The sequence below is a fragment of the Convolutriloba macropyga genome, chromosome 10 (assembly GCF_964194025.1).
Source record: "Convolutriloba macropyga chromosome 10, txConMacr16.3, whole genome shotgun sequence".
Lineage (NCBI taxonomy): Eukaryota > Metazoa > Xenacoelomorpha > Acoela > Convolutidae > Convolutriloba > Convolutriloba macropyga.
The window spans coordinates 52974102-52987893 of record NC_134477.1 but is presented as its reverse complement, the minus strand read 5'-3'; the positions used below and the strand labels follow the sequence as shown (position 1 = coordinate 52987893).

The 13792-nt window shown below is 34.3% G+C and overlaps 2 protein-coding genes across 17 annotated transcripts in view; one reads left to right on the top strand and one right to left on the bottom strand.

Annotated features, from left to right (window-relative positions):
* Positions 1-13792, top strand: part of LOC142348197 (uncharacterized) — a 103296-nt gene that overhangs the window by 57535 nt on the left and 31969 nt on the right. For 13 of the 16 annotated variants that reach the window (XM_075399443.1, XM_075399445.1, XM_075399456.1 and 10 more), the window contains 2 exons: positions 5205-5264; positions 5812-5972. In XM_075399443.1, coding sequence (XP_075255558.1) covers positions 5205-5264; positions 5812-5972 — 221 coding nt within the window. The remainder of the gene's footprint in view (positions 1-5204; positions 5265-5811; positions 5973-13792) is intronic. The other 3 variants (XM_075399450.1, XM_075399451.1, XM_075399459.1) reach the window with 1 other exon arrangement.
* On the bottom strand, positions 74-4683 carry LOC142348199 (uncharacterized). The gene is made up of 5 exons (XM_075399460.1): positions 4464-4683; positions 2376-2440; positions 1738-1918; positions 1103-1252; positions 74-523 (listed from the first exon to the last, which is right to left on the bottom strand). Exons 1-5 carry the CDS (start codon positions 4483-4485, stop codon positions 291-293), a joined length of 651 nt encoding a protein of 216 aa, XP_075255575.1. The 5' UTR covers positions 4486-4683; the 3' UTR covers positions 74-290.

The window sequence follows — 13792 nt, the reverse complement described above, 5'->3', positions numbered from 1 at the left end:
GCTCATCTTTTGCCATCTTGATATTTTGAGGCTCACATTTAAGGTTTCATTTTGGATTCCAGCTATAGTGCCTATCAGTTTCTAATTTTTGTTCAGAAAAAAATTAATGAAGCATTCTCTGGATCGAAAACTTGTCTATTTGTGGTAAGAAGTATTTTTGTAGTCTTTCAAACCCCCTGGTTACTCAAAGAAATTTACATTTTTTTGCAATTTCAAGATTAATTTTCAATTTGTATTACACCGTCTTTGTAAAAATATAAAGTTCAATTACTATCAGTTTTACATGAATATTATTTATCGGCAGTTAGATTGTATATTTGGATCTTTGTCTCCAAGTCTCTGTTCTTCTTCTCGACTTCTCTCAGCTTCTTGTCCACAAACAACATTCGTTCCTGTGCGAGTATGAGGCCTGACTCTGCGCTCACTCGTCGAATGGCGTCTTGAACTTTGCTCGTGCTCTGTTTGGCAAACCACTGTGCACACTTTTCAACAATATCTTGCATGTCGAAGCGATCAGCCCGCTCTGAAATGTAAAGAACCTATGATAACTCAGCTGCATAATTTGAAAGTTCTATGATTGCAACTTTTTGTCAACCCGGGAATAACATATATGAGAGGCATGCTATAAATAATTTTTGTCAACATAGTCAACGTTTTTCAACCAATCAAATTTTAGCATTGTCATAGAAGCACAATAGGAAAAATGTTTGTTCATTTGGAGTTTTGAGCATCTTTAAAATCATTCAGTAAATTGAGTGGTGATGTTCGGTTTACTGCTTAGCTTGGTTCTTTTTTGAATCAGAAGCTTTTATTATGTTTGTTTCCGTATCGTGATCACCTGCGAAAATTTCAGCGATTGAGACTTTTTTGACAGATGCTTTCATTTTCTGTACGGGATTTCTGACAAAGTTCTGGGGGTTGAGAAAGAAGGGTGTTGAAGCCTTGACTTTTTAAATGTCGTTGTTCCCTTGGATATCGCGAAAAAGTGTTTGGGACTATGTATCAAATCTTAAAAATAGTTTAGAAGAAATTAGTTAAATCGACTAATGTAGCGGAAAAACGTCTAACTCAAGAGTGATTGATATCGATGGCAACAACTTGCCTAGTATGAGTAGCATGTGGTTAACAGCTCCTCCTGTTCGACTGTTGAGCTGTTCTTCTAGCTTCAGCTCAATGAACTCCCTCGACCGTCTCTTGATCAGGTCTATCTGGAACTGCATTGCACACGTCATCATCGTGTCAACATTTGAATCTAAACACACTAGGGTCATTAAACTCAACAATACTAGTTTTTTTTACAGAAGATGCAAGGTTTCAAAAAAATGCAGAAACTTATTTGAAGGGTCTTTTTATACAGTAAGGAAAACAGGTGTTCGAAACAGCTATATGCTAACATTGCTTTTCGTAATTTTGAGTGTTGGCTATTTTGGTGCACTTCTAGAGGCAAAAGGGTGGTCTGTATAATTATTTTTAATGCCTGATCTTTTCAAATTTGCGTCCAGCTCATTTTGAATCCATTTAATAAGGTTCGAACTCGTATTTGATGAGCAGTTTAGTACATCTGTTATTTTGTTCCACTTTTTTGACTGGAACGACTGCCTTCCGTACATTTTCGATATATGCTCGTGGCGTTTCATGTTCGTAAACGTCATATCATAACAATGTTTTTTTTGACTCATCGTGTCAAGCATGGATGAGAATTTGTCATTCGATTATTTCGGAAATTTTTTTACTAACCGTCAATAGGTTTGAAATTCGGTGGGTAAAGACACTGAAGGAGTTCTCGGATGTCTTCCAGCTTCTGATCATGGAACACTATTTTGTTATCATCTTTGTGTTCGACCAACATCATTTTCTTCCAAATGGGACTGAATTGAGCCACATATTCGCGATGTACACGAAGTTTCTTGCCCTCTACCTGTGAAAAAATAATTTATACTGGATGATATCCATAATTATAATGTCAAATTTATTCTTCTTAATAATGTAGCATATAATTGAAGTCATGACAACCAATTGAGATCAGATGTTCTGATATGCGGAATGGAATTCGCTCCACAATTGAGTGCAAATTTCTAACTCTATTGGGTGTTCGAATATAGATAACCATCTGGTTTTGTAGTGGATGCTGAAAAAAGTTACATTAAAAAAGTCTTGTGTATTAACTCTTTGGCTGTAAGATTGTACAAGAAGTCGGCGAGATTATATATTTGGCTTCATGTATCGGGAGAAAATCTTGTAATCTGGTAAAAAAAAATCAAGATGCTCGGTGGTCTCTGCGATTTTCTCGCAAGACTTTGACTGCATTAACAGACGCAAAGCAACATCGAGATGATGTACTATTGACTTTTTTTATTTTGGACTCTAAATCTAACCTCAATGATGAATTTGGCTGTTTTGTCCTCTTCCGGTTTGTCAAAAGTACGATACTGGATTTGATCTAAAACATTGCAAACGAGTTTAATCAAATTATTCGTGAGCAATTCCAACTATGAAGTTTCTGGAAAAGGCGGAGATCAATGTGAGAGGTCAGGCAATTGTTGAGCCGAAAGTTGAAGCGGTTCTCGTGTTGTTGATTTTTTGACAGATGGTTCTCCAACTGAACGGATCCCAAATATTGGCAACGTATAAACAGAAAACTAAACGCTATTTGAACATTGATTTAAAAATTTTTACTTTTTTTTTAGTTTTATTGACTAATGAGATTTTAAATGCATGCAAATACGTGAATGGGATGATTTGAACAGCACTGTAAAGGATATCAAGTTTTGGTAAATTTTTCCAGTGTCGCTTTTTGCTTTTCTAGAAATCTTTAGTTTTTAATACCTCAACACAAAAATTTCTATTTTTGACATATTTTTCTCTAATTTTGCGTGTTTTTGGCGCCGAACGGTGAGTTGTTTGCCTTTTCAAAAACGCATATGCCCTAATTCTTAGGTATTAGAGTCTTGAGTTTTTGATTTCGAATATTAATTTTGAAAAAGCTCCATTAGGGTTTTTTCCTTATAGAGCGTATGTGTGTCAAAAATGACAGTCCGAATCTAACCAAAAGTCTAGTGGTCTATTAAAGGACTGGTGGTCAATCTCTCTACCTTTTTTCTTTAGTTGTTTTATTTCATGGACGGCCAAAAGCGTCTATGGCGGCTGTTTTACGGTATGCTTTCGGCTATGTTCTATATCGCGGCTGAGTTGTGTGCGTGACATCATTTTTCAGTGTTTTTGGCGTGAGTCTTTTCGTTTTGAGTGAATACTGTTTTGGTCTCACAGGACCTTTAAAATGGCTTTTCTTTCTCAGTGTAACCTTAGTTTCATGAGCTAAGGTCAAATGCGGTTTTATAAGGTGGTTTGAGGTAATCTTGTAACAAACAGAGTTAAATCAATTCCAGGCAGCTATTATAGCGCTCCTAAAATTTCATGTTGATTTTTACTGTTTTTTCGATTTTTTGGATCGGATTTTTTCTAAATGGTTTTTCCAATCCATTCATTGTCTGTTTTAGGTCTAGTTTTCTTTTTAGTGAATGAAAAATCTTTGAATTGTACGTCAGGACTTGTCCTGCTATGTTTTTTTACTTCGTCTAACAGATTTTTGTTTCGTCTTACCCTGACTTCTTGGAATTGACTTTTTCAGTGACTTACCTCACTTAAAAATGACTTCTGAACTCACTTATGGAACTTTAAATTTTATGAACATTTACTTGTTAAAGGTCAATAGTGTGCATCTAAGTAGTGCCAAACATATATGCCCTGATTCTTGATTATTAGAGTCTTTGAGTTTTTGATTTCGAATGTTAATTTTGGGATCTTCTCCGTTTGTGCCCCCAGTACGTTATGCGCCCCAGTTACAAAGCACGTGCCCTTACAAAGTAAGTCATTATGTAAAAAATATTGCACGTGCATCTGAGGGGTGCAAATAATATGCTCCCCACTTAGCTGAGGGGGCACAAACGTCAAAAGATCCTAATTTTGAAAAGCCCTATTAGGGCTTTCTCCTTATAGAGCTTATGTGTCTCATAAAAATGACAGTCCAAAGCTAACCCAAAAAGTCTAGTGGTCTATTAAAGGACTGATGGTCGATCTGTCTATCTAATCTCTTTAGTTGTTTCAATTCATGGAAGGCCCCAAGCGTCTATCGCGGCTATTTTCCGGCAATCTGCCGGCTATGTTTTTACTTTTGAAGGCTTTTTCATGGGCATTCTGCAACTACAGGTCTATGAAACTATCGCAGCTGTTTTCGGCTATCGGTCAGTTAAATTCTCACTCGGTGCTGCGCGCGTTTGGATTCGAATTCGTTACTCCCTAATACTAAATAAATTAATGAAAGCAGAATAAAATATGAAGCAGATAGAATGTCGTTTCAGACATTTGACAAATGTGAGAAGTTGCGTTCTCAGCCGTTGCCGGTTATTATAAATGTTTTGAATAAGTTGTTACCTTAGAAATTTTTTCCTTGAATTTAGACTTACCTTTTGATTTACTCTTTGACATGTTGTCTGTTGTGCTTGCGGTAAATTTGAATCTTGAATTTAAACCATTGTGTTTATATTTGGTAATTTAACGTGCACACGTTTTTTTGTATTATTCAAAGCGAAGTGTTTAAAAAGTGCGCTGTTTTCAACTTGTTACACAATTCTTTCTGGCTTTTCAGCGTTCAGTTTCAGCTTAACTCGTGATTAGTTAGATGCATTTTTTGAATGTACTACTTAGTAATTGAAGTAATGTTTTTGAGATAAACTCGATAAGTTCTGAGAAAGAAAAAAATTAACCAATAAGCGAAAAAGTTTGATTTCAAAATTACGAAGGCTTCCCGAGTTTCAGGAAAGACGAGATCTTTTTGAAACCTTTTTGAGGCGATTTAACAATTAATGTAAAGAAGGAACAATTTGGCAATACATTGTATTATTTTAGATATATTAAGAGATTTAATAAATGCTTGTTTAGTGGAATAAAATTATAAATTTAGACAAGATTGGAAAACGTGGAAGATGGTGTTAAAATAGATGTGTTGTTCCATTTTTACCATTTTTAGCTCACAAATTATTTAGTGGCCAGATAAATTACCGACAATTAATTACTCATGTTACCTATGTTTTACTGGGAGGTAGCGGCTTGGGCTGGGTTGAGCGGGGGGGGGGGGGGGGGTTGGATGTTGCACGAGACACAAGAATACCAAGTATTTATCAACCAAACTTTGTGTGGTATTTTAGACGACGCTCTCATATTCATTTGAGTCGACTGAGCAAGTCGATTTTGAACCCAACTCATTGGTTTGTATATATTGATCTATTTACTTTTATTAATCTTTATTTATCTGTAATCATTTGTCGTTTTCTTTTTTGTCAATTTCAGTATATAAATTCTGCCAGTCGCCTCGACGTTAAGCAAAGCAAATAGTTAAATTGAGTTTAGTTTGTTGATTTTGTTGGGTTGAGACAAATTGTCTTCAGTTCTGCAAGCATTGCTCAAAAATTGTTGAGAGCCATCTTAGTGCTTTGATTGCCTCAAAAAAGTGAACTTGAACTACGACTTGAGTTTAAATGCCGAGATTTTCATATTAGCGTACCAAAGTGGATTAATATTTCCAGATTTATGTATTTCTAAAGAATTTTTTAACTCTTATATTGCGACAATTTTTTTGTTCCCAAAATTTAGTTGAAAGATTTTTAACGTGCATCACTAAATTTAGAACCCAAGTTTTTTGTTAACCTGAAAAAAACATGTTAAGGATGCATTTGTGTTTATCTACTGATTTATGAACCAATTTGTTACAGTAGATTCGTTAAAGATTTACATAAATCGATTGTTTTTTTTCAGGAAGGGTCCAAACCTGATCAAGCAATTGAAAAAATCCCTCTCAAAGAGTGGCTCATTCTCCCGAGATTCTCAGCCTAAGTTGGCAGTGGTGAGACGGAACAGCAGAGATGATGATTCGGTGTCTGTAGAACGCAATAATGACAGCTCTTCTTTCGGATCACGTACGTGCATTATCTTATTTAGAGACTTTATTAATAGCCGCACAGCGATAGCTGGGGCTATTATTGGCCTTCTCTTGGTTTTTGACTCGAAGAGGAGTATTGGTTTTCTCTCGGTTTTTTTTTACAGGAAGTAGATTTGTTCACGCGGCATTTTGACCTAAAAGCGAAAGTGAGAAAAGCTGTCTTTGTGAACAGATTTTCGCTTGATCATTCGCTGCGTTTAGTGAATGACTTTTTGACTTTGAAAAGTAGTTTTGACTGAATGGCACATATAGATAACCGTTTTTAGCCGTTTTTTCGTCTAAGCGGCCCAGTTTTTTTGCTTGTAATTTGGTTTTTGTTGAAATAATTTTTATTCGATGCTATATTGAAATGTAAACCTCGGAAATTGATACCATAGTGTTTTGCGGAGCCTGAAAACGCGTTTCAATTTCAAAATTGGCACATATCTTTATTTTTTAGTTATTTTTTTGGCCTTTTTCTATTAATATCTTCATTTTTGGATCTTTCAGCCGTCTTTGTGTCAAAAATCAGTTAATATGACAACTCCGTTTTATAATTCATTTACTCAACGCCTCTTTCTACCTCGATGTAATTTTGTTTTATAAAATTGTACATATGCTAATCCGATTTTGGTAGTGTTTTTTCCAATTTTTGTCAGTTTTTTGTTTATATTTTGTTTTTAATTACTAGAAATAGTATTTTTGTTCAATATAAGGGAATTCAATTTCGTTTCATTAAAAATTCATTCATTTTTTGCCGTTAAGTTCTTGAAAATCAGTTAAGATCATTTTCATAAATGCAGTCTTAAAAGTTTTTTGACCATTTTTTTGCAAAATTTTCAATTTTTCGTTTGTTTAAATTCTGCTTTCTTTTTTTATTCTGTTCAGAAGGATGGATTTTTTCTCGGATGACTCGTTGTCTTTTCGATGTCTCGAGTGCTGATCAATTAAATGTATTCCTTTTTCTTGACTTTTTAATTTGACTTTTAATCAATTAAATGTATTCCTTTTTCTTGACTTTTTAATTTGACTTTTAACTTTCAAAAATCAAGAAAATCTTTTTGTTACGGTGTTTCTTACATTGTGTCCATATTCTTCACATTCTGGTTAGTATCACGCTAGCTTTGTCCTGGAACCTACATTTATTTTCGGTTTATTGATTTTTTCAGTTGTAAAAATGAATGATTTCAGCTTTTTCTTAGATTTTCGTCATTTCTTTGGTTTGCAATTGATTTCATACAACATATGGCAGTACTGAGAGTTTGATAGCAAGCTTTTTCCAACATTTCCATTTCTGACTTTTTAATGCAGCTTTCTTTCGGCCTTGGTACTAATTTAAACGATTTTTTGCCTTTGAATATTCTTCTGCTGCTTATGTCTTTTCTATGATCTATTTTATTTTTGAATTAGTATGAAATCATGTTGTCTATCATATGTACAACAAGTAACAGGTGTGTGTTGTTTTTTGTCTTAATCGCAGTGATTAGAAGTGTAATTATAGGTGTTTTCTGATTCTTAAATTTGAGCTTTCTTTTTTGAAAAGATTTAACTTAGTTTCTTAGATTATTATCTGCCCTTTGCTTTCGCGATCTTTTTCAGATTAGAATCATGAATTATTTGAGGGCTATTCATAACCTTGTCAGTTTTTTCAGACTATCCGGTTTTTGATCACATTAATTAATTTGGATTTTTTAACGTTTCCAAAGGTTTTCAATAATATAAAATTTTGCTGCATTTTGTTTCTCTTGTTGACAGTGGTTTAAGTTTCACCAATTTTTAGGGCAGACCTGGAGAAGTAGTTTAATACAAAGGGTAGTGGCTTCCGCTGCAATTACGGTTTTGTTTGTGAAATTTTGACGCTTCGAGTCGCTTCCGGAATTCTTCCGGCTATGTTTTTTATTTCATGACTTTTGTTACGACCATATGACGTCACAGCCACTTTTTGTTCATATTTTCATGCAATTTTAACTGAATTGCATGTCTGACGTCATTTTTCGCTCTCGGTGGAGCGAGTTTTTTGTTCTTGCGCGTGATTAAATTTTTGGTCACACTTGACCTACCTCACTCTCAAAAATGACTTCCTCACTTTGAAATTGACTTTTATTTACTTTAATTCAAAGAGATAAGGTCAAATGGGTGTGTGTGTCACTCTAAAAGAAGGTTATTCGAGATCAGCTAATAGAGGCAGCAATAACTTAAACAGATTTTAAATCAAAATATAACATATCAGCCTTCAATGAAAGGACGAGTTTGTTTGCTCTGTCTTTTTTACTGTTTTTTTTTAGACTGCCGATCTACGAATCTATTGCGGCTATTTTCTGGCAATCTGCCAGCTATGTTATATATAAACTATAACTACAACTTAACATAATAACTATAACAATAAACTATAACTTTTTCATCTCGATTAATTTTTCATAGTTTTAGCGTAAAAATAGTATAACAGTAAACCTTAAACATTTTTTCGTCACACTAAATTGAATAATCTGAAATGGATTTAAGATTCTGATGTAAATTCTGATATAAATTTGAAAAGGTTATGGATTTATTTGGGTCCTGTCAATGTTTTATGAAGATTTTTTTGCAAGCTCCTTAAATAGGCGCAGAAGAGTACTGTATCAAAGTATTTTTTTGTCGCCAGTCACTGAAAATTTTTATTTGCTGGAATACTTGTAGCAATTATGTTAGTCATGTGGCCTTTTTTTTCTATATGCAATTTTTCTCTCGGCAGGTTTTTTTTATCTGAAGCTTTTAACTTTGTCCTCAAAAACAGTTTGAACAGTTAGAGACCGGAGGGCATTAAGTGGCTGAATAGATAGATCTCTTAGAGCCTTATGCCTTGTTTGTATAAGTATGCGAGTATGCGACTACCCGAATCTGTTCAGGAGACAAATTAATGATGTGAAGAGTATTGTTGGCCCCCTTAGTCACCCCCAACCACTCCCCTCCTCGTCCAGCCCTCACAACCCCGCCCCCTTGTTTAATTCCATCCCTAACCCCGCCCGCTTGACCACCCTCCTCTCCCCCGACCACTGTCGTTGGAGAGCGGTTCGCCCGGCGTTAGTCGGTTATGTTCAAGCTTTTTGCATAGCTCTTCTGTCTCAAGTTTTCTAATATATGAGAGGAATTGAAAACGGTGTAGGACGTTTTTATCAATTATTGTTGTCGTTTTTGATGCAAATATGTAGCGCGTCGAATTTGATACCTGTTTTGACCTATGTTCTAGAATGTTCACTCTCGGCTAGTTGATTTAGTCAGAGTAATAGTAAGTGAAGTTCGATTTGTGAGTTTTTCAGAGATCTCTGGCATGAGAAAAGGAAATCATGTTGAGCGACAATAATTAGATGTTTAGAAATGATGTTTTCCGATTAATCTCAGCCACTACTAATAAACAGGTGATTACTGATTACATGTTCCAAAGTTCGATTTAAGTGGGGGAGGAACTAAATACTCATGTGTTCAGTCAATTTTGGCCGATCGATATATGCATCGCAGAGGGTTGCGAGTGGTATCATTAGACAGCCCTTCCAGCGTAGAAAAGACACTAGAAGAGTTTTTTCGTTTGTCCACGGAGTTATCGAGTTTTAAAGTTTTGTGTACATTTGACTGATTTTCGTTCTTTTTGTTCAAATTTTCCGTATTTGTACGTAGTTTTTTTTGCCGATTTGCTGTAATAATGTCAAAATTGTTAAGCACAGTGTTGTTGGTTTTACCTCTTAAGATAGAAAAGTGTTGTTGAACTGTTTGATCTAATTTTTTGGCTAAAATTTTTGTTATTTTTTTTCTAAATTCAACTTTTTATCAAAAATGGAACGAAAAAAGCTTCTTTAGTCCACTTTGAATTTGTCGGAGTAACACCCATAAAAACGGCTGACATAATCTTTGTTAACTCCAAAAAAGGCTAGTGTTACTTGCGCTCCTTTTGAGAGCGCTCTTTAATTAAAATTTTTGCTAACTGATTTCAATAATTATCCAAAATGCACAATTATTTTTCAATATATTGAATATTTTCTCAAATTGTCAATATCCATAGTATTCGGTACAATTACGCGTTCTTAATGGCGAACAGAAATAGCTAGGCTAGTTTTGCTCTAATCGATCAATGTTTTTTTATAGTCGGATTGTAATCTTTTTTTAAAAAAATAATTTTGCTATTTTGTTCATTCTTGTTAATTTCAAAACAGAACGTTTCGAATCAAAGCTTACCAATGACAAGTTCAATTGGCTTCCGAAGGGATTTCAGGAGAACCTATCTAGTCGTGTTAAGTCGAAAGCTTATGGTCGTTTTGTAAAAATACACTTTTTCAAAATAAACAATGGATTGTTGAGCTTTGCCACTTTCTTTTTTTTGGTCAAATTGTATCGCAATATTTAGTGCAAATTTTTTGTGTGTTTTGCTTTAAGTAATGATTTTTGATTTTGATTGTTACCAGTTTTCACAAAAAAATGGGATTTTTGGTCCTTGTGATGGTTTTCACAAAAAATGGGATTTTTGGATTTGTTCTCATCTTTGAGGTTCTTTTTCTGCTCTTGTCACGTAATTGGCAGCTCATATATCAATTTATTGGCCTTTAAAGAGAAGGCACATTTGCGCATACCATTTTTTAGTGAATTGATTATGTTTTTAACGGCGTCGACTCCATCTTCTAGCCAAATTTATTAATTTTTTTTTTATTTTTGCTTTTGTAGTCGTATGAAAAGTTCTGGATAATTGCTGGCCTTGGCCGCTTCCTATGGATAAACAACCTAACCTTTTGACTGATTTAGCCAAAGTTCATGACCAGGTTCATAGCCAAAGTTCATGACCAGGTTCATAGCCAAAGTTTTTCATGACCTTGAAATCAAATGTTTTAAAAGAAAGACATATTTTTTAACTTTGCATTTTGCTGTTCTTTTTGTCTAGTTGTTACCTAGTCTTTTTGATTACAGTTCACATAGCACATTATTGGTTATGCAGAAGGGCACAATTGAACATTTCTATGTTTTAGTGCATTGCTTATTGTTTTAACCGCTTCGACGCCGGTTTTTCACAAATTTAAATTTATGTTTTGATTTTTGTCTAATTGTCGTTTTTGGTTGGCGTGTGACAAATTAATTTGTTTGGTTTAGGTTTTTTTGATGCTAATATGATAGATAAATGTTTTCAAGAAAATAGACATTGAGTTTTGGCTGTAATTAATGCTGGTTGTTGATATTTGATTTTGTTTTGTCTTCTCGTAGTCTTAATGATGGCAGGTCTCATTTGGCCTCTATTGTGGCATTATTTACTTGACTGAGTGATTTGAGTCGGAAGATTTTTTCTATTCATACACCAATTATGAACAATATTTGAAATTTTTTATCTCATTTGGTAGGCCTGTAAGCCACGAAAAAGTAATTGAGCGGGGTCGGAATATTCGGTGCAAACGCACGTTACCGAGCTTCCTTGTTTGGACTTGAAAATTGGATTAGAATAATTGCTCTCGAACGAACTTTGAAGCATTTATATTAGTCCTAATGGTATAATTAGTTTATGATTTAAAACTACGCACAAAATCAGAACGCTTTTTGACAATTTAAAAGTGCGCTGTCAGTTTGTATCTTTCGTCAGTTCTTTTGTTCCAAGCATGGGTTTTGCCAAGGGTTTCATTGGCCATGATTTTGCGGCAATCTGTCAGCTGTGATTAGTTCGCTTTTTTCACAGGACAATCAGTCGATGGCCCTGTGTTGATCTTTTCTCTGTTAATTCTTTTTGCATCCATTAAATTTCTCCTAAAATGAAGTTAAAGGTTTATGCTCTTTCCAATCGAATCTATTTTTTCCGCTTTATGATGCATTGGACCCCTTGTACCTTATCTAATTGTACCCCTTGTTCTTTTTTCTTTCCCTTTAAGTTTTTTGAATCGAATAAGGAGGTTTTTTTATTTTTGTCGTTGCTATTTTTGCGTGTTTGATTAAGGTTATAACTGAAAGGAATTTTTATTTGCAATTTCCCGCAAAATGTCTGACTTCTGAGTCACATTCTGACTCTGAAGGATGAAAGAACTTTTTCGGTTGGCAGTTTAGCTGTTTGGGTTTTTCCGTAAATTGAGTTTTTGAGTATACCTGCGAAGCTGTAAGTTAGTTATGCCTTGACTTTTGAGTTTCAATTAACTCTCCTTCAGAATTTCAAATTGTTTGTGCTGGCTAATTGATGCTAAACTATCGCTATCAAAAAGAAAACCTAGGATATACCAAAATGTTTTTTTTCTGTTCGAATCTGTTAATTGGCAAAAAGTGAGCTTATAGCCCGCCAGTTTCCAGCTAGAATCCATCCTGTCCGCTTGCCTCTCAATTAAGCAAAATTCCTTTGACATAGGCCGGAGTACTTGCAAGTACTTTTTGAGTAGTGCGTTCTATTTTTTGCTGTATTGGTCAGAGTAGTTGTTAAAATTTTTTTCTCAGGTGTTTTCTCAAGTAGTTGATCTTACAGTTTTGTAGCGTTTTTTGGTACCCTTAATCTCTCTAGTCTTTATTTCAATTCTTATGAAGCGGTAATGATGTTCTTATGAAGCGGTAATGATGTTCTTATGAAGCGGTAATGATGTTCTTTGTTGAAAATTGAATGACTGAAAGACTATCAAGAGCTATATTTTTGTACGTTAGATATTTTTAATAGCAGCTATTTTTTGTTTCGTCTGGAGCTATTTTTTTTGTTTCACTTTTTGTTCACGCGGCAAAGATGAAAATGTCTATTTTCCTTATTGGCTTGTGCCTCTCACTAACAGCCATTGCGCGCGTGACGGCATTTCTCACTCTCTCACAAAAGTTTTTAGATCATTTGCGTGATTTTGATCATACGTCACTTACCTCACTCAATAAAATAAAGATGCTCGTTGATGTGCGTTCGCACATGGTGTTCCGACCCGAAGTCATCTACATTTTTGACTTAATTTTTAACCTAATGATGAGATAATTAGAAATAGAAAACTTTTATGAAAACGCATATTAATATTGTCCAACAAACAAAACATCAGTTACAAAATGATATCAATGGAAAAATAGTTTTTGAATTACAAGAGATTGGATTGAACCTCTCAATGATGATAATAAATTACAAATTGACGAAAAGAACTAAAAGTGAAAAGTATACAAAAATCTTTGAGAACGAACAATATCCTAAACTTTAATACTATTCGCTATAAACTGAGTGCATTGAGCAATATCATTCATTTAATCCTCAATTAGAAGCCGATGAGACCAGTCAGCATTTTACGACTACATGAAGAGTTTAAAAAAGCGAATTCAAAAACAATTTGAGAAAAGTGTCGAAGGCAATAGAAAAGTTTTATGTTAAAATTTTTCTAATCTCATATTTTTAGCAACAATGGGTTCTTCTTTTTTCTAACAATATGATTTCAAAAAATCAACAAATATGAACAAATATAACACCACCAAATTTTTGAGAAGACCCGTTATATCAGCGGCGTTAGATTCAATGGCTTTCAACGGAAGAGAAAAAATACGCTAAGCTATGCGTCAAAGAGAAGGCAAGGATGTTTGTCAATTATAAGTCATCAAAAGAACATCACAATAAGTCGTATGATTATGAAAACAACAAATGCATGCAAAAACCGAAAATTCAGTAGAAAAGTACGAGAAGAAAGTGTCCAAGCCTATTAAACCATAAGCGTTTCTCTGAAAACTTTATCTATGATCCATTGGACGTTTTCTATAAGCCAATGGGAACTATCAATATTAGGACAATGAAATAAGATTTCAAAAGGAACAAAAAATACAAAAAAAGTCCGAAACTTTTTGAAATTATCAAAACTCGTGGAGTCAAAGTCATAAAACCAT

Bases quoted from the DNA above. Each gene is read 5' to 3' on its own strand.
- LOC142348199 (XM_075399460.1), bottom strand. From the start codon at position 4,485: ATGTCAAAGAGTAAATCAAAAG. The intron at 2,441-4,463 runs GTAAGTCTAAAT...GCAATGTTTTAG, and splicing joins GTCAAAGAGTAAATCAAAAG to ATCAAATCCAGTATCGTACT. The intron at 1,919-2,375 runs GTTAGATTTAGA...ATTTTTTCACAG, and splicing joins CAGCCAAATTCATCATTGAG to GTAGAGGGCAAGAAACTTCG.